General features: G+C 40.6%; 1 protein-coding gene across 1 annotated transcript in view; it reads right to left on the bottom strand.

Moving 5' to 3' along the window:
• Positions 1-18,155, bottom strand: part of LOC140337135 (FRAS1-related extracellular matrix protein 1-like) — a 102,433-nt gene that overhangs the window by 60,403 nt on the left and 23,875 nt on the right. Inside the window, exons 9-16 of the mRNA XM_072420699.1 lie at positions 16,497-16,639; positions 15,179-15,375; positions 14,814-14,904; positions 13,230-13,397; positions 11,739-11,947; positions 7,781-7,874; positions 5,058-5,310; positions 42-236 (exon numbers count right to left, since the gene is read on the bottom strand). Coding sequence (XP_072276800.1) covers positions 42-236; positions 5,058-5,310; positions 7,781-7,874; positions 11,739-11,947; positions 13,230-13,397; positions 14,814-14,904; positions 15,179-15,375; positions 16,497-16,639 — 1,350 coding nt within the window. The remainder of the gene's footprint in view (positions 1-41; positions 237-5,057; positions 5,311-7,780; positions 7,875-11,738; positions 11,948-13,229; positions 13,398-14,813; positions 14,905-15,178; positions 15,376-16,496; positions 16,640-18,155) is intronic.

Consider the following 18,155-nt stretch of genomic DNA (forward strand, 5'->3'; position numbering starts at 1 on the left):
CGGCTCCGGAGCTGTGACCTGGTTAGTCACATCCTACTCACCAATGTGTATGATAGGTGGCTGATTATTGACTGGCATTACAGTGATGTTCAGATCGTAGACAGGAAGGCTGGCGTGAAGAGGAATCGGAGGGGGAAGAGGGCCATTGGAGCAACAGGTGTCGGCTGTAGTGGATTCTCCATCCGAGACGATCAGGGTAACCGTATCTGCCCGGGGATGGGGTCCAATCTCGCCTCCTTAAGGTGAAGAAAAGTATGTTAAGTACCAAGAAACTCTGCCAAGCTGCTCATACCAAAAAACAAAATTTAAACGCTCACGGGTGGCTGTCAAAGCCAAAGCTTAGCGAGTAGTCTGAACTCCAGCTAAATTTAGATTCATATTTATGAAAACCCATCAAAATTTGGCTGAACCTGAAGATTTATATCAGTGTTTCTCAACAATAGGGGAATACTTGAAATAATTTCCAGGTCTTCAGGGAACTCCTTCTATAATTATTATATCTACAGCTCACAGTATATTAGTGTGGTGGGCAGTGGAAAAAAAGTCTCTTACATTGCTGGCCATTGGGAAGAATGTCACCCTTACAGATAGCCAAAAAGATCATTGGGGTCACTTATACTGACCTGAGAGGTGCAAACTGCTCATTGCTCCAGGAACCCCCAGCAATACTGATATAGAGGGTCATTTAAAAAAGTTTTATGGCCGAAAAACAAAAACACACTGTAATATATAAAGCACAGCAATGTGCTTTATAAAAAAAAAAAATCCACACTGTGCAAGTTTCTTCACGCTGAAGCTGGAGCTAACAAACAAAACTCAAAGAAAAAAATTATAAAAAAAAAAAAAAATACAAAAAAAAAATAAAGCCAGGTGCTCCACATATTGAATCTGTGAAAATCACGATTGCTCTTCTCCAAAGACAGATCTCTGCTCCGTTCAACAAAGAGCACGGGTGGGGATTTGTTGCTTGACCAATGCAACTTGAATTTTATAAATGAGATGGCACGTCTTGTGCATAGTAATAGAGAGTGAATGGTGTTATCTCCTTTCTATTATACTGTAAGTAGAGGTGAGCAGAATGGAAAAATTTGGATTGAATCAAGTAAGATTGGTTGAAAAATTTAACCGGATCCTAGAATTCTGGAGTCAGGATTAGTGGTTTTTCCAATGAGCCATTTTTTATCTGTTGGATCAGAACTCAGATCACTTTTGTGTTCAGATCCAAGGTCAAAGTCAACTTTGATTAGAACTATTCAACCACCACTAGTTATAAGTAGACCCCCACTGGTTGCTCATGGTGGGGTCACTTAATCAAAAGACCATATACACGAATTGCATCAGGATGGTGACTACCTAAAGTTGGGTGATGGAGCAACCATATTGGTTTATGGTTGGACACGTGACCACATTCCTAGGCATTGGTCACATGATCTCTACAGAAGGGTTCTGTGGTTCAGGTAAAGCTTTTGATTGGCTCTAGATGAACATCAGCCCTTCTGCTAAGATCACATGAGCAGAACTAAGCATTTGGGTACTTGGCTGAGATCAATGGGAACCATGAGAAGCCTTCTTCTTTATGAAATCTAAAATTATGGAGTGGGAAGGAAGGTGAAGGTGGTATTTCACATCTGACATTCCGTAACTAATAAATTCATTATTACAGATCAGATCTAAAAGAAGATTGGTCTTGGTGCAATGGAGAGGTGGACGCCATGCTAAGTGCCCCTCGGTCCTTACGGGAATATTTTGGCACTTGGTGCCACATTTCACCCTTTACAATAAAAATCTGCCGTCACTTTACTGTCTCCTCAGCTGCTAATATCGCATTAATTATTCCAAACCCCCAAACAATCTTTTCTATTTTTCACACGAAGTTGAGTATTTGGAGCATCTGTTGTGCCGTTTCGTCCGGGGATGGAAGAATGTTTTTTTTAAAGCAGAAAATAATTATTTCAGGAAGAACATTTTGGAAGTCAAATTTTTGACAGGTGCATCGGCAGGAAAGACGTCAGCCCGTCATGTCAGCAATCTAGAATTTTAAAAAGGTGATTAATATTAGAAGAATTCATTAAAACCTGTTGATTTGACTTGGCAGTTTGTTTGGTTCTGCCAGTTGTCACAAAAACAAAATGGAAAAGAAACAGCGAGATTTCTGATGGATTTCACATGAGAATTTTGTCAGTCTCTTCCGTTCTGGGGTAGCATCTAGCTGAGAGGTACGAGATAAATCAGGAGGTGAATCAAAAAACAACAATTTAACTGCTGCTGTGCACCCGGGAGCAGCAAACCATACTTTGCACATGGTTGCTTTGCAAGTCTTCAAACAACAAGCCCATGGCTAAAAGCAACTTGTCACCTTTGTAAAGTGCGCAGCGATCTACCATAGCCACCTGCAGCCATATGCATGGTTCCCAGCCTCTCCAATTCAAGTGAATCGCAAAGATTGGCATCACGGTTTGCCACAAGGCAGAATGCTGTGGCTTACTGAGGGTCCAATATAGCCCTGAAAAGTACCTGATTCTGGCAAAGTAAGATAATGGGATGAAGATAAGGGAAGGGACATATAGGATGTAGATCGTATGTAAAGGGAAGAAGGAAAGGAAGGTGATGTATATGAGATTGATGGAATGAAGAGGAAAGGGAAGGGGCTTAAAGAATAGGGTTGGTATGTGAAGCGAAGGGAGGGACAAGAAAGGGAAAGTAAGGGAAGAATTGTTATGTGAATGCAAGGGAAGAAGGTAAGGGAAGGGATGCACAGAACATAAAAGAAATGTTGTATGAAGGCAGGGAAGATAGGAATGGGGGCAAATAATAGAATTGATATATTATGAGAAAGGAATGGAGGGCAAGAAGGTAAGGGAAGGGTTGCATTTAAAAGAACTGTTATGTGAAGTAGGAGAGAAGGCATGTATAGGATATTATGAGAAGAAAAGAAAGAGGGGAGAAGGGAAGGGAGGTGGTGTATGGGTTAGGGTTGGTATTTGAAGAAAAGGGAAAGTAAGGAATGTTATGTGAAGGCAGGGAAGAAGGGAATGGGGGGAATTTAAAGGATAGAAAGGAAGGGAGGGGAAGAAGGAAGGGAGTGGATGCAAATAATAGAACTGGTAATTGAGTAGAGGGGAATGGATGTATAGGATGTGGAAGAAAGAAAGGGGCAGAAGGGAAGGGAGGTGGTATGAAGAAAAGGGAAGGTGAAGAAGATAAAAGAAGAAATGTAAGAAAAGAATAGAATAGAAATGTTATGTGAAAGGAAAGGAAAGGAAGGAAATTAAGGGATAGCTTTTTTTATGAGAAAAGAAAGTATGAAAGAAATATAAGAGAGGAGATGCATGAAATAGAACTGTGATGAGAGTAGAAGGGAAGGGATGTATAGTAGGGATGAGTGAGAATGCCTCTGGCGGGAAAATGTCCTCGTATTTCCGATGGTTCAGCGAAATTTCGGCGAACCGATTTTGCGAAACCATCGGATATCGAGGAAATTATAACAGGAGGATTCACAGGATTCCCTGGGGCACTAGAGGTTAATTAACCTCTAGTGCCGGGGATCGCACACTGTTATCAATGAATGCGGCCATGAAACTCCATTGAGAGTTCTTCTGCAGTTCCACTGCAATTCCTGGGCACTAGAGGTTAATTAACCTCCAGTGCCCTGGGATCGCAGTGGATCCTTAGAGCTGCAATCATTCTTGCAGGTCTGGGAATCCTGTTTGCGATCCCCGGCACTAGAGGTTAAATGGGGACAAGTCTCTCCATTAAAAACCTCTAGTGCTCTAGTGAAAGATTTCCTCAGCCAATGAGAGAGCACTAGAGGTTTTGAATGGGGAAACTTGTAACCCATTTAACCTCTAGTGCTGGGGATCACATACTGAGCTGATCAATGAATGCAGCCGGCACTGCATTCATACAATTTCGGTATGTGAGAATGTCTGTATTTGCTGCAAGATCGTTTTTAAAACTTGATCGCTCATCCCTAATGAATAGGATCATATGTGCAGGAAAGGGAAAGAGGAGAAGGGAAGGGGTATACAGGATAGAGATGATGTGTGAAGGGAAGGGAGGTGGAATGAAGGTAAGGGAAAACATTTACAGAATAGAATGGAAATGTTATGTGAAGTCAGGTAGGGGAGGAAAGTAAGGGAGAGGAGGCATAAAAAAACTGTAGAGTAAAATATAGGGGATGTAAAGGATTTATGTGAAGGAAAGGATGAGGCGAGAAGGGAAGGGAGGTATTGTACAGAATAGAGTTTGTATGTGAAGAAAAGGGAGGGGGAAGAAGTTAAGGGAAGAAATGTACAGAATAGAATAGAAATGTTATGTAAAGCTATGGGGACAAGGGAATAGAGGGAATATATTGGATAGATATATATGAGAAAGGAAGGAAGGGGAAGAAGGTAAAGGAGGGGATGCATAAAATAGAAGAGTGATGGGAAGGGATGTATAAGATATTATTTATAGGAAAGGAAAAGGCAGGGGGTATACAAGATAGAGTTGATATGTGAAAGGAATGGAGGGGCAAGAAGTAAGGGATAAAATGTGTAAAATAGAAATATATTGTGAAAGGTAGAGAAGGAGGATATATTTACAATGGATACAATATGTAAAAGTAAGGGAGGAAGGGGAAATATAGAATAGATATGGTTTGTGAAGGAAAGGAGAAGGGAAGGAAAGGACAGATATAGTTGATATGTGAAGAAAAGGGAAGGGGGAGAATTTATTATACAGAAATAGTAATGTTATGTGAAGGAAAGGGAGGGGGGATGGAAAGAAGGGAATGTAAAGGATAAATATGATATGTGAAAGGAAGGGAATGTATAGGATAGATATATGTGAAAGGAAGGAATGTATAGGATAGATATATGTGAAAGGAAGGGAATGTATAGGATAGATATGATATGTGAAAGGAAGGGAACAGACCTATAGGAGAGATGGAATGGAAGTATTGAAATATAAATAGGATATATACAGGTGACATAACATGACATGTTAAATGAAGGCATTGGTCTGGATATAGCATAAAGGAAAGGGGAGTTGACCAATCTAAGTATATATCATCTCACCTGTGTGAATGTATGCAATCCACCCGTGAATAACATCAAGCTGTGTGAACTTTTCCACCATGACCCCTTGTCTCTGAATCATCCCATACAGAGGCATGCGGGCCACCATATACGTGAGCTTTGCGTCATCACCGTCCGGGTCGGTGGCATAGAGGTTTTCAGCAGTTATATAGATGTGACCTCCCTCGGGGCAGTCTAGATTAGATTTCAAGCCAGGCTTCAACTCTGGGGGTTCATCATTTACCGGTAGAATCTGCAGAAGATAAAATGGGGGGTCATTTTGCAACAATGTGCACCACCAAATAAACTTTATGCTTCATTGCGTTCACTGCTGAAATCTCACATAAAAGGCTTTTCTAATCGTTATCTACCATTAATAAATAGGACTTTTTATATGGTTTCTATAAAACAAGTCTCTATGATGTAGAGCTGCCCCAAGATTTTGTCTTTTAAGCTGGTCTGGAGACTGGAAGAATCCACCGGTTGACCAGCATTACTGCACTGCATAATTCAGGGGTCATTAGGTTCACATGAGGTCATATGGGCATATTATACAGCAAATAATATATTACATTTGATCCAAAAAATGGCTGGTTATGTCTATTTTATGCTCCATAGAACAATGGGAGCTTGATCTCACAGGCAGCAGTGCTCTGTTTGGCTTTGCAAAGAAACAGAACCACCATTGGAACCACCATAATATATTATATTTGATCTAAAAACGGGGGGTTTGTCTATTGTTTGCTCCAGAGAACAATGGGAGCCGGATCTCACAGGCAGCAGTGCTCTGCTTGGCTTTGCAAAGAAACAGAACCACCATTGGGGGTATATCTATACCTGGCCTCAATAAAACATCTTGACTTTTGCAATAGTGGAACTTTTAGACCTGAAGAAAGGGGATCCAGGATATTGACCTAGCATAGGACCCTGACATTTCTGATGGTGGTTTTTTATAGGAGGCCCAGATCCCCATGCAGTGCACCATGTCTACCTAATTGCACATACCAGATACATTTACTTTTCTTTAGTACAGATGGGAAGGAAAAATATATAAATACTTTATTATGAAAGTACAAATTTCCTTTACATCTCAATGCTCCAATACCTGCATCAGCCTGGTGCTGACTGTTTTTCTTAAATAAGTCTACTTCATTGACAATTAGATGGAATAAAATGAGTGCCCAGATTTGTCCATTTTTCCATATGCAGCTGCCATTAAACATTCTTTTTGTGACAAATATTGCAGGTGTATGTGACAAAGCTGACGCCTCATTACCTTCCTAATTACACACCATTCATAGGTTAATGGAGGCGCTTGTTTAACAGGATGGTAGAGAGCCCAGCGAGGATGCCAATTTATCGGGGTAATGAGAGATACTTCCATCGTTATATATTGTGCTACATTACACTGGAACCGCTTCGAAGATATTGTTGTCGGAGAGACAAACAAATGTCTCTGTTTAGAGATCTCTGTTCTTTCTCATGGTTCCGAAATATTTCATGCATGTCCATATACTGGCATGGTAACAGCTTTGCTAACTTTTTCTACGGTTGTAGAAAAGACCCGCGTCTATGAAACCAAATCAAGAATAAGAAAAAAACACAAAGTGGTGTCTGATCCAGAGAAAGAAACTTTTGTGCAATGAGATCCAATTTGTTCTTCCAAGGATACAAATCCAATTTGATCCTCAAAGGTAATTGAATAGTCCCTGGATTATAAATATAAAGTATATCTAAACTCAAGAATATAAATCAATATATGAAAACCTTCCAGTTCTTATACATGATAGTTCTATTAGTTTTTAAAGTTCAGGGTTTTCTTCGATTTTTTGACCTTGTATCCTACCGGTAACCCTTCTTATCCCAGGTGACTTTATTGCTAGAATAAGAATTGTGTTGAGACCACAATAGCGGGGAGGCATTATTTAGTCCACAGATAAATATATTGACAGTCCAGCGCAGGAAATTAGTGGATCATCCAATATCTTGCAAGACCAACAAACAATAAATTGATACACAGATACAAATCTGCTCCGTGATTTTGGTTGAGGGATGTTGGGATGGACATGTCAGATAGCCTGAAAACTGACATTGTATTGGAGAGACCACAAGACCAATGCCTTGGCAGGAGTTACATGACTACATGCTTGGAGGATGCAGAATGACCCCAGTAATATGGTCAGTCAATACAAGTCCAATATTAGAATATGTGATATGTATTATAATACCAGGTGCAGCAGGTAGGCCATTCCCAAGGGGTCATATAAAAATTGCAGGCATCATGATATCCCTGTCTGTCCATGCAAACTAGTGCAGTAGTCATGGGTATAAAGTGTATTACCTTCCCCTAGGTCTAGCCCTACTTTGCCATTCAGCCACCCATTATCACTTACCTTAATGTAATATGAGGTCACATGACATGCAAAAAGAGGCAGTAATAGCAAGTGACTGCATGGAAGAGAAGAACCCAACACTGGAGAAGGTCATACACTTTTGATGCACTACCGTACTTCTCCATAAGGGGGAGAATTGGAGAAGCAGCAGCTATCATGGAAAGGCCAGAGTGGGACCCCTGTTGGAGAGATGAAGGATAACAAATCCTGGTCCTCCAACCCGGGCCGCAAGGGCTCTTTCCCCAAAGCTACAACTGCGGATAATATTGCACTCATCAAAAGCATTATGAGTGTATTTAAATCAGGGTGTAAAATTCATCATTAAATTACCTGAACACTGAGCACTCCATCCGCAGCATTATTTCCATCTGTCACCATGAGAGTGATCACATCTTCCAGTGATTCAGAGTCATCGTGCTGATATCTGCCAAAAGAGATAAAAAATGATTCTTACATTGCAATTCTAATTTATTAAACCATTGAAAATGCAGCAGCCTTTGTAAACCCTTACTGGTTGCCCTTTAAAGAGACCCTGTCACTGTACCCATGCTGGTATGGCAGGAGTGATGTTGTGGCACAACCCATGTGACAGTGTTCGGACCTGCTGATTGGATGCTTGAGCCTGGGCACTGTTGCATACCAGAGGTCATGTGCCACCTTATACCCAGAATTCCTATACAGTGAGCAAGGGCTCCGGCAGAAAGATAAATCATTAAATATTTGTTTTTTAAATGCAACTAGTATCAGTATCTAAATAAGACTTGATAAAAGCTTCTTGCAAAATCTGTATTGCAGATTGGAGTAAGAAAAGGCAAATCTGAGATCCAATCATGTGAGTTGCATGCTGATACTAGGAGTGCAGTGGCAGTGAGATGATCTTATCAGTCTGCTGCTGCTCTGTCACTGTCCAATCACAGGCTAGGAGTGAAGAACTGACGTCACTATATTCTTTTATTATAATTGTTGTTACCCCCCTGGCTATATGAACCTCGGGGTTGGATGGGCAGAAGTACAAATGCTTTGCCAGGAAAACCATATTCTATATATGTTTCTGGATGTTTGCTTGGAGTTTATTATTTAACTGGAGACAGAAAAATATTCCCAACAATCTGTTTATAAAACAGGGAATTTGACATTCACTGAAACATTCCTTGGTGGAGAATCAATTCCCCCCATTGAAACAAATGGACCTGGAAGTATCTCCACCAGGGAAACGTTAAGTGAATGACAGATCCACAGCTTTAAAAAATTGACCCAAAAGTGACAACTGAAAACAAAAATCTGCAATACAGCATTTATCAGAGGTTTGTGCATAAAATAAAGATCACATGACCAACTAATGTATATTATACAATATTATTGTTCAATAAAGTCAATTATTATCGGGGTTAAATTACCTCAAATGGACCCTGCATGCCTTACATTTACACAAAGCAATATGTTTGAATAATTAAATGAAAATGTCCCCCAATTTTTTTATCAATCATTTGAATGATATGTGATCCAAGCGAGGAGTTTTTTTGGGCATATTGTTTTTTTTCAATACAAATTTAATATTGAACATTAGTATGGTGCATTGATAACTTACAAACTACAAATGACAGATGTGTATGTTAAATGCTCATAGTGTATCTGGGGTCATATTTTACTGTACCCCAACTAAATCATATATCCTCTTGATCGAAAAAAAAAGATTTGTTTTTATTAATCATTGTTATTTTAATCTGATGGACATTTGGATAGAATGTTCTTTGAAAATTGGTTGGTCAAGGCTTTGCTGTTCAATTTTTAACCAAACAAGTGAATGATTCAATGGGCCTGATTTATTAAAGCTCTCCAAGGCTGGACAGGATACACTTTCATCAGTAAAGCTGGGTGATCAAGCAAACCTGGAAAAGTTTTCCTAAAAGATATTTGCTATTTGTTAGAAATTATTTTAAACCCTGGACCAGATCTTTTCCAGGTTTGCTGGATCATCCAGCTTCACTGATGAAAGTGTATCCTCTCCAGCCTTGGAGAGATTTAATAAATGGAGGCCCTCTTCCAGTCTTAATAAAAGGATGATGATGGGAAAACTTATAAAATATAAAATATTGATAAAATAAAATGAATAGCGGAAACAGCATAATGTATGCCTAATATTATTCATATCTTTCCAGACAAGAAAAATTAAATCTGATTTCATAAAGAGTCACAAAGCCGATCACTATAAACCAGCAGCCCCAGACCACGGCATTCCCATGTCCCCATTCACGTATGGCATTCAGTTTCTCCTTTTATAAGGGTCAGAGGTGGGCATTATTGTCAGCTGCAGACTGACGAGACTCCTGAACTCCAGGGGATAAACTTTTTTGTCTGGTTCTGGGGTTCCCAGCCCCATAAAATCAGCCTGTGTGAAATTGGACTCGTCCATTCAATGATGGCGCTGTCTTGTGCCGGCCTCTGATAATGGATTGACAAGGCCCTTCTGTGCAATCTCTGGAGGCTGAAGATTTTATTTTTATTATTGTTTATAAGGCGGCATCCTTTTATTATCGGACATCTGCCTGACATTTTACAACTTGTTGTCTGCCGAGTGATAGAGACACATTGTTGGGTATCTAAAACAGAAAACGTCGCTCTTTGAAGAGTAGGATCTGTTAAATGACACGGGGAGGGGTGATGGTTAACTGCCGTGCTGTCAATAAGTTGTGGGAAATGGTTGATCAGCTAAATTTTTCAATAAATAATGCAATTTCTAACGTCTGATATGCTGGGGAAAGACATGAAGATGGATAATGTTGTGATAATACCCTGCAAATTGATGGTTACTTGAGTTTTGGATTGGCAATAAAAGTGTTGGGTGTAGCAAATGGGAACAGAGCAGTTGCAATGTAAACCTTAATAAAATTACAAAAGATTTACATCATTCAAAAATTATTTCAATGAAATCTTAATTTATTCAAACCTTAAAAAGTGAGAAATATCCTTTGTTTCTTACAAATATATAAATATATACATTATACGACACAACGCGTTTCGCACATTCTGCTTTTTTAGGAGTTGTAAGACTGGCATAAAAATTGAATGATAGATCTCATTCATATAAAAGTAATATATTCCAACATTACCAACTTCCTTATTGGAGTCAAGTGAGCAGCAGCAGTACCTATGGTTAGCCCCAAGCTTCTCTTGTAGTAGAAAAGTCAAACAAAATACATTTTGCAGCATAACCCCATCAGATCTGCAATTTTGCCTCTCAGTATGCTGGGATATTACTTTATAATGTTAAATATCATCCAGGGCAATCCATGGATTATATGGCAGCTAAGGCTTGAATTGCTTTTACGTGGATGAGATCTATCATTTGATTTTTGGTACCAGACATACAACTCCTGAAGAAGCAGAATCTGCGAAACGCGTCTAGTTTAGGACTTTATATATTTGTAGGATATTTCTCACTTTTTAAGGTTTGAATAAATTATAATTTTATTAAAAGACTTTTTCAATGATGCGAATCAATGAGAAAATTCCTTCCAAGTCCTCTTTGATTTGTAGAGTTCTTTAGAAGGAGAATTTGGATGTGGCACCATTGTGACCCAAGTTGTCCCTTGCGGATGAAGTGCTCGGTGTTCAGGTAATTTAATGATTTATTCTACACCCTGATATAAAATCACACATGATGCTTTTGATTATTGCAATGTTATCCATTGGTGTAGCAACTGGGAGAACAGCTCTTGTGGCCAGGGCCGTGTTGGATTTGTTACTCCTCGTCTCTCCAACAGGAGCTGCCCTCTGGCCCTCCCATGGTAGCTGCTGTTCCTCCATTTCTCTCCCCAGCCCCTATTGGATTTGCACAATAATGAATTCAAACTTTATTACCCCCTCCAGTGTTGGGTCCTCCCCTTTCCATGCATGTCATGTGACATCATATTACCTAAAGGCAGGTATATGATAATAATGGGTGGCTGCATGGCAAAGTATGGCCAGACCTAGGGGAGGTAATAAACTTTATACCCACCACTGCTGCACTAGTTTGCATGGACAGAATTCCTTAATTCCCCAATCCCATGGCACCAACACAAGAAATAGAGGAGTTTGAGCCAATGGGACAGGGAGATACAAAGAACTAAAAATGCCATTGCCATCCAGGGACACATTGCCAACTTAGCTAAAAATGCAAACAATGCAGATTGTAGCCTTGCTGGAAAATGAACTCAAATGAGACAAGAAGTGCTGTAATCTACCATCCAAACATCCTAACATAGTTATGATTCCACCTTGTGGTGCTGAAGTCTCTCATTCCTACCTGACTTTCAGGGCCCGCAGGTCTTCCAGGGTAAAGAAGCTTCCCTCAGACAGGATGACCCCACGGAGGTCCAGGTTTCCATGCTGGGGCCGGGACTTTAGTATGATTCTCAGATTCTCCTCTTTGGTATCCACATCCGTGACAACAATATTTTCCCCGGTAATCAGACAGCTGGCTCCTTCCTCGGTTCTCACAGAGCTGGTGAAAATCTGAATGATAACGATTGTTGAGCAATGACATTTATAGTCAACATTACCACCTGTCGACTGATGAAGATCAATAATATCTTAATTTTCCATTCATTCATTTTTCTAAAAGATCATTACATTTTATACGTTTTTATCCTCAATTGGTGATCCTGCCGGTAGGGTGACAACCTTCCTCCTAGGGTGACAACATATACTCACTTTACTGTATGGAGAAGCTGCGTTGTCAGTCTATGCCAAGACTATAGAACGTCTCCCCTTCTTCATAACAATGTCCCTTTATGAAAGATGGTCGGAAGCCTTTATAATGAGCACATCAGGTGTACAAAAACAAGGAACTTGGAATGGTGGGAGCCCCTCATAATGGGCACAAGGCATACAGATCCAAGAACTCAGCACAGACATAGTAAAAGATTTTTATAATGAACACAACAGGTGACCTGGTACAGGGATGATAGGAGTCCCTCATAATGGACACTGCAGGTGTACAAACCCAGGAACTCAGGGATAATGGGGCCCCAATTATTGAGGTCAACTAGTGTACAGACCTGGGAACCTGGCACAAGGATGTTGGGTACCCCTAAGAATGGGCACAGCAGGTGAACAGACCTGGGAGCTCAGCATAGGCATGATAAAAGTCCCTCATATTAGGCAAAACTGGTGTACATATTCAAGAACTCAGTGCAGGAATGATGGGGCCCCAAGTATTGGGTACAACTAGTGTAAAGACCTGAGAACTTGGCACAGAGATGTTGGGGCCCCACGTATTGGGTACAACTAGTCCACAGACCTGAGAACTTGGCACAGGGATGTTGGGTCCCCCACAGAATGGGCACACCAGGTGAACAGACCTGGGAGCTCAGCATAGGGATGACAAGAGTCCCTCATAATGGACAAAGTAGGTGTAGACATTCAGGAATGTGAAGGAATGATGGGGCCACATAAATTGTGCACAGCAGGTGTTCAGACCTGAGAACTTGGCACAAGGATGTTGAGAGCTCCTTTAATGGACACAGCAGATGTGCAGGCCAGGGAACTTAGCGCAGGGATCTCACCATTAGAGTCCTCCAACCAACAGCCGTTGGGTAGTTTTATGTATTTATGCTTTATTACGATTGCATGTTTGCTAGCTAATATGTCACATTTTTTATTAAATACATAATAAATGCAAAAACCAGATCCTGCAATGCTATAGGCTGGATTTCTCTGGATTATTTATCATTGAATTCTTGTATATACAATCGATGGGTACCCAGCTGGGTCCTCATCCCCGGCACATACACACCTTGGGGGTCTGGTCATCCACCGGCATGACTGTGATATTGAAGAGAAGACCAGTGAGCTTCCCCCCATGTTCATCGCTTACTGAGAACTCAAACTGAACATACATGGGATTGGGTCCAATGTCCTGGATTGGGGGCATGTATGCCACTTTCAGGTGGGTTACCGCTTCCTGATGGGAGAATTTCAAAATATCATCATCAATCATGCAACACTCCTGAATTATAAGGAAGAAAAACAGAAAACTCTTCCATTATTATTATTATTATTAATAATAATAATAATAATAATAATAAACAGGATATTTATAGCGCCAACATAAAATGCAGCGCTGTACATTAAATAGGGGTTGCAAATAACAGACATATACAGACAGTGACACAGGAGGAGGAGAGGTCCCTGTCCTGAAGAGCTTACAATCTAAGAGGTGGGAGGATTAACACACAATAGGAGAGGAAAAATGAGAAAGAGAAAGGAGACAAGAAATGCATTAGGCTGTTCACTTCCTAGGGATAATTCAGTTAGTTTATTGAATATCCAATAGCAGATTTTTCCTTGCACATGATTGAATGTTTTAAGTCAGCAGAGCTTCAACCTATTTGCTAAGGTAAGTGAAAATAAGTAAGTGAAGGGATAATAAACTTTCGTATCTGAACAGCATATATTCCTTTAGTAAATCAAAAGGAGAAAAGAAGAGAAAAACAAGCAAAGATAGAGAAGCATTATTCATAGAGAATAGAAAGGAAGGGAAGAAGAGGAGATGAATGGAGAGGAGAGGAAAAAGAGAGTGAAGGAAGAGAGGAGGGAAAGGGGAGGAATGGAGAAGAAAAGAGAGGATGATGAAAATACAGATGAGCAAGAGGATAGGAAGAGGTGAGGAAAAGGAGAGGGATAATCCTAATTTTCATTGTGCTAGGGGCAAGGGCTGATTTCTTTCTGCATTCTATCAGCATTGGCCGGGTACATGGTGGTATCTCCAAACAGCACCATGTTGGCATACAGGTCCCACAGATATCTAAGTTGCATTTCATGTTTGAGTTCAACGTGGTTTCTTGAAAGACTGGAAGAGGGTCTTCTGAAAGGAAAAGGGGGGGAAGAGGAAACAAAAGGAAGAGGTGAGAAAGAAGAAGGGAAAAGGAGAAAAGGGAAAAGATGATGAAATAAAGAGGAGAGGAGCGGAAGAGAAGAGGAAAAGAAGATTAAAAGGAGGATGGAAGAGGAGAGAAAGAGGTGAGGAAGAGGAGAGCAAGGGAAAGAGTGAAGAAATAAAGAGAAGAGAAGCAGAAAAGAAGAGGAAAAGGAAGAGGGGAGGTGAGAACGAGGTAAGGAAGAGGAGAGGGAAGGAAGAGAAGAGCAATGGGAAAGGAAGAGGAAACAAAGAGAAAATGAGGAGGGGTAGGAGAGGAAGAGGAATTGGAAAGGAACAGCCGTGAAGGGGAAGAGGAAAACGAAAAGAAGAAGAGATGAATAGGAAGAGGAGAGGGAGAGTAAAAGAGTGAAGAGGATCAGAAGAGGAGAACAAGAGAAGATGATATAAATACGATGAAATGAACAAGGAAGAGGAAAGAAGAAGAGAGGAGATACATACCTGGGTGAAAACATTCAGGGTTGGGATCAATGGATCTTTTTCTAAAGTGTTTGCGGTATCCACATAGATAAGTTTCCCAGCATCCTGGACACTGTGAAAATACAGAAGATGGGTTTTATTGACAAGTGAATAGGATTTAAACACAATCCTACTGGCCCTTTTTGATCCTGTATTAAGCTGTGATCACTTATCCTGCAAGGAATTACTTATTATTATTACTTATCTATAGAGTATACACAGTATATATATATATTATACATACCTCTGGAGCTTTTTCCCTTGATTTTAATATTCCACTTTAAAAATGCAATCCATATTTATTACAATACTCATTTTGTGTAGGGGACACATAATCTGGATCTTACCCCGGGGAGATCACAGAGTGGCACGGCTTGGTGAGGGTGTACAGGACCTGGCTTTGCGGTGATTCTGTGTCAGTAAAGTGAAGTTGATTCTTGCCAATTCTGGTCACCTCGTTCTCTTTGACGACGAGATGTCTGGTGCTTCCAGCTACTTCTTTGGGTAGCTGATCCTTCACGGAAGTAATAAGGATTACAACAACCTAAAAAAGACCAGAAAATGCTTTAGGGAGTCATTCCTGGGGCGATGCAGCGGCCCCGGCGTGAAGCTGGAAGTCACTGATAAAGAATAAGCCAGGTTTTCAGATAAATTCTGGACTTATGCTGGAGAAAATCAAAGATTAATTTCTAAGACTGATATCCAGACTTAAATTGCTGGTGTCCACTCTACATCCAAGGGATCTATAGTCAGTAGGGCAGGCCTTCTTGACCTTTTTAACATGGAGAAACCACTTTCAGGAGAAATAACTTTCAGGTCTTCAGGGAACCCATTCTATAATTACAATATCCACAGATCACAGTCTATTATTGTGGTGGTCAGTGGGAAGAATTCCTCTTACATTGCTGGCCATTGGGAAGAATTTCACCCTTACAGATAGCCAGAAAGATCATTGGGGTCACCTAAACTGACCTGAGAGGTGCAAAGTGCTCATGGCTCAAGGAACCCCCAGCAACCTCTGGAGGAACCCTGTTTGAGAAACATTTTATTAGATAATGCACACACTCCATGCGATTGATTTACAAATGGAATATGAGCTGTTTGTTCACCTAGCAAAGTGAATCATCTCCTTGCCTGGGATATATCACTTAGTAAATGAGATGAAACTCTGCCGACTTCAACTATTAAATCATGTGTAAGAAAAAAAAACCTGTTTGTTTAGCTTTCCTGGCACGTGATTGGGTATTCTTGGCAAAGTGAACTGTCATGACAACTAAATGAATTATTCTTTGCAAGGTGATAATTCCTGAAGTGCACAGTTTAAATTCATTCTAAATTACATATATTGGCACCCATGGCTGTGACTATAGCGGTTTCAGGGCCCTTGTTGATCTCTATCAATGACACAAGTTTGGAAAGACTCTGTGCTCATTGGAAGCACATTTGAATGGGAATTAAAACTGGTCTGAAACAAACCAAAATGGAATCTAGAGCTAGTATTCACACTCTGGTCTACAGGAGGCCAACTACAAGTCTAATGCACCAGTTGATTCCTATATGAAGGTTACCGAATCAACAATGGTCAACCAGTTTTAAACCAATATTCAATCATACAAGGGATTTGATACATCTTGTAGTTTTGGAATTTATAATGGGGAAACTCACATGTTTTTCTGAGAAGTTTGGAGGTTGGTGGCTGTCCGACAACACAAACTCAAAGGAGTCCTGGAAGATCTCCCCTCCGAAATGTCTGTAATAGATAAGACCACGGAACAGATCCCTCTGCAGGAACGTCAGTACAGGAACACCTAGGGCAAACCACACAGTTTTAAACTCATTGGTGTTAAAGTCTCAAAGATTTATACACAGGTTTTTAGAACAGTCCAAAGATATAGAGAGCGGAAACACACTCATTACACATGTACATTAGATATTTAAAAAAAAATCACTGAGCAATGCCATTGCTGCCACCAGTGGAGTAACAATAGCCATAGTTAGCCTCACATCGACCATGGGGTCTGGGGTAGGAGCATAGTTACATTGTTACATAGTAGGTTAGGTTAAAAAAAGATATAAGTCCATCAAGTACAACCACTAGGGAAAAAAACATATCCCAGATATAAAACCCTATAAGACATAGTTGGTCCAGAGGAAGGCAAAAAAAACCCTGGTACAACTTGCTTTAACGGGGGATAAAAATTCCTTCCTGATTCCATGAGGCAATCGGATGTTCCCTGGATCAGCAGTCTCTGTTATTTTTACTTTAAGGTTATGATGCCTATAAGCTAGGCTGTTAGAGAAAAATGAAATATTTCCAGTACAGAGGGGTTGAAGTAGGACTTCAGAATCATCCCAACCACAGATTTGTATTTGGACTATAAATTGTGTTTAAAAGCATGTGGTAAAAATGCAACCGGCCAGTGCCCACTCATCGATAGAATTTGGACAGGTATCAATGTAAGCATGCATGCGTATGTATTTCCTGCCCCATTGACCCAATGCTCCAATGATTATTGCTCCAATGACCCTTTATGGTCAGTGATCCATTACTCCAGAACATTGGGGATCCCTTCTGTCCTAATGACAGTGTAAACTTTTCGATGTTAAGTGCTCCAGTTACCTTTTGTGCTCCAATGATCTACTTTGCCCCAGTAACACCACTCCCCAGTGATTATTTGTGCTCCAGAACTTTAGGGACCCCTTGTGTCCTAGTGACCCTCTAAACTCTGAGATGCTATGTGCTTCAGTGCCCCATTGTGCTTCAATGAGGTCGTGTGGACCTTTGTCACCAAGTGACACATTGGGACAGTTTGTGCTCCAGTGATCCTCTGTGACAGCAACACCACACTTAAATGAACATTTCTACTTCAGTAACTCCTTGTGCTCCACTGACTTCTGTACTCCAGTAACCCCTATGCACCAGTAGCCCTTTGCAACCCATTGATCTTCTATGCTGCAGTTGAGCTTAGTGTTTCAGTTATCCTCTGTGACAAAATGTCCCAATGCTTCAATAATGCCTTGTGCTTCACTAACTTTTGTGCTCCATTGACCCTGATTGCTCCACTAACTTTTGTAATCCTGTAACCACTATGCACCAGTAACCCTTTGGGTCCCATAGACCTTCTATGCCGCAGTGACACTTTGTGCTCTGGTGATCCTCTGTGACACAATGAGCCCATGCGTCAATGACCCTTTGTGCTCCACTGACCTCTGTGCTCCAATGACTTCAGTACTCCAGTAACCCCTAAGCACCAGTAACCCCTTGCAACCCATCAACCGTCTATGCTGCAGTGATACTTTGTGTTCCAGTGATCCTCTGTGGCA

This window comes from Pyxicephalus adspersus, chromosome 8, assembly GCF_032062135.1.
Source record: "Pyxicephalus adspersus chromosome 8, UCB_Pads_2.0, whole genome shotgun sequence".
NCBI classification, from domain to species: Eukaryota; Metazoa; Chordata; class Amphibia; order Anura; family Pyxicephalidae; genus Pyxicephalus; species Pyxicephalus adspersus.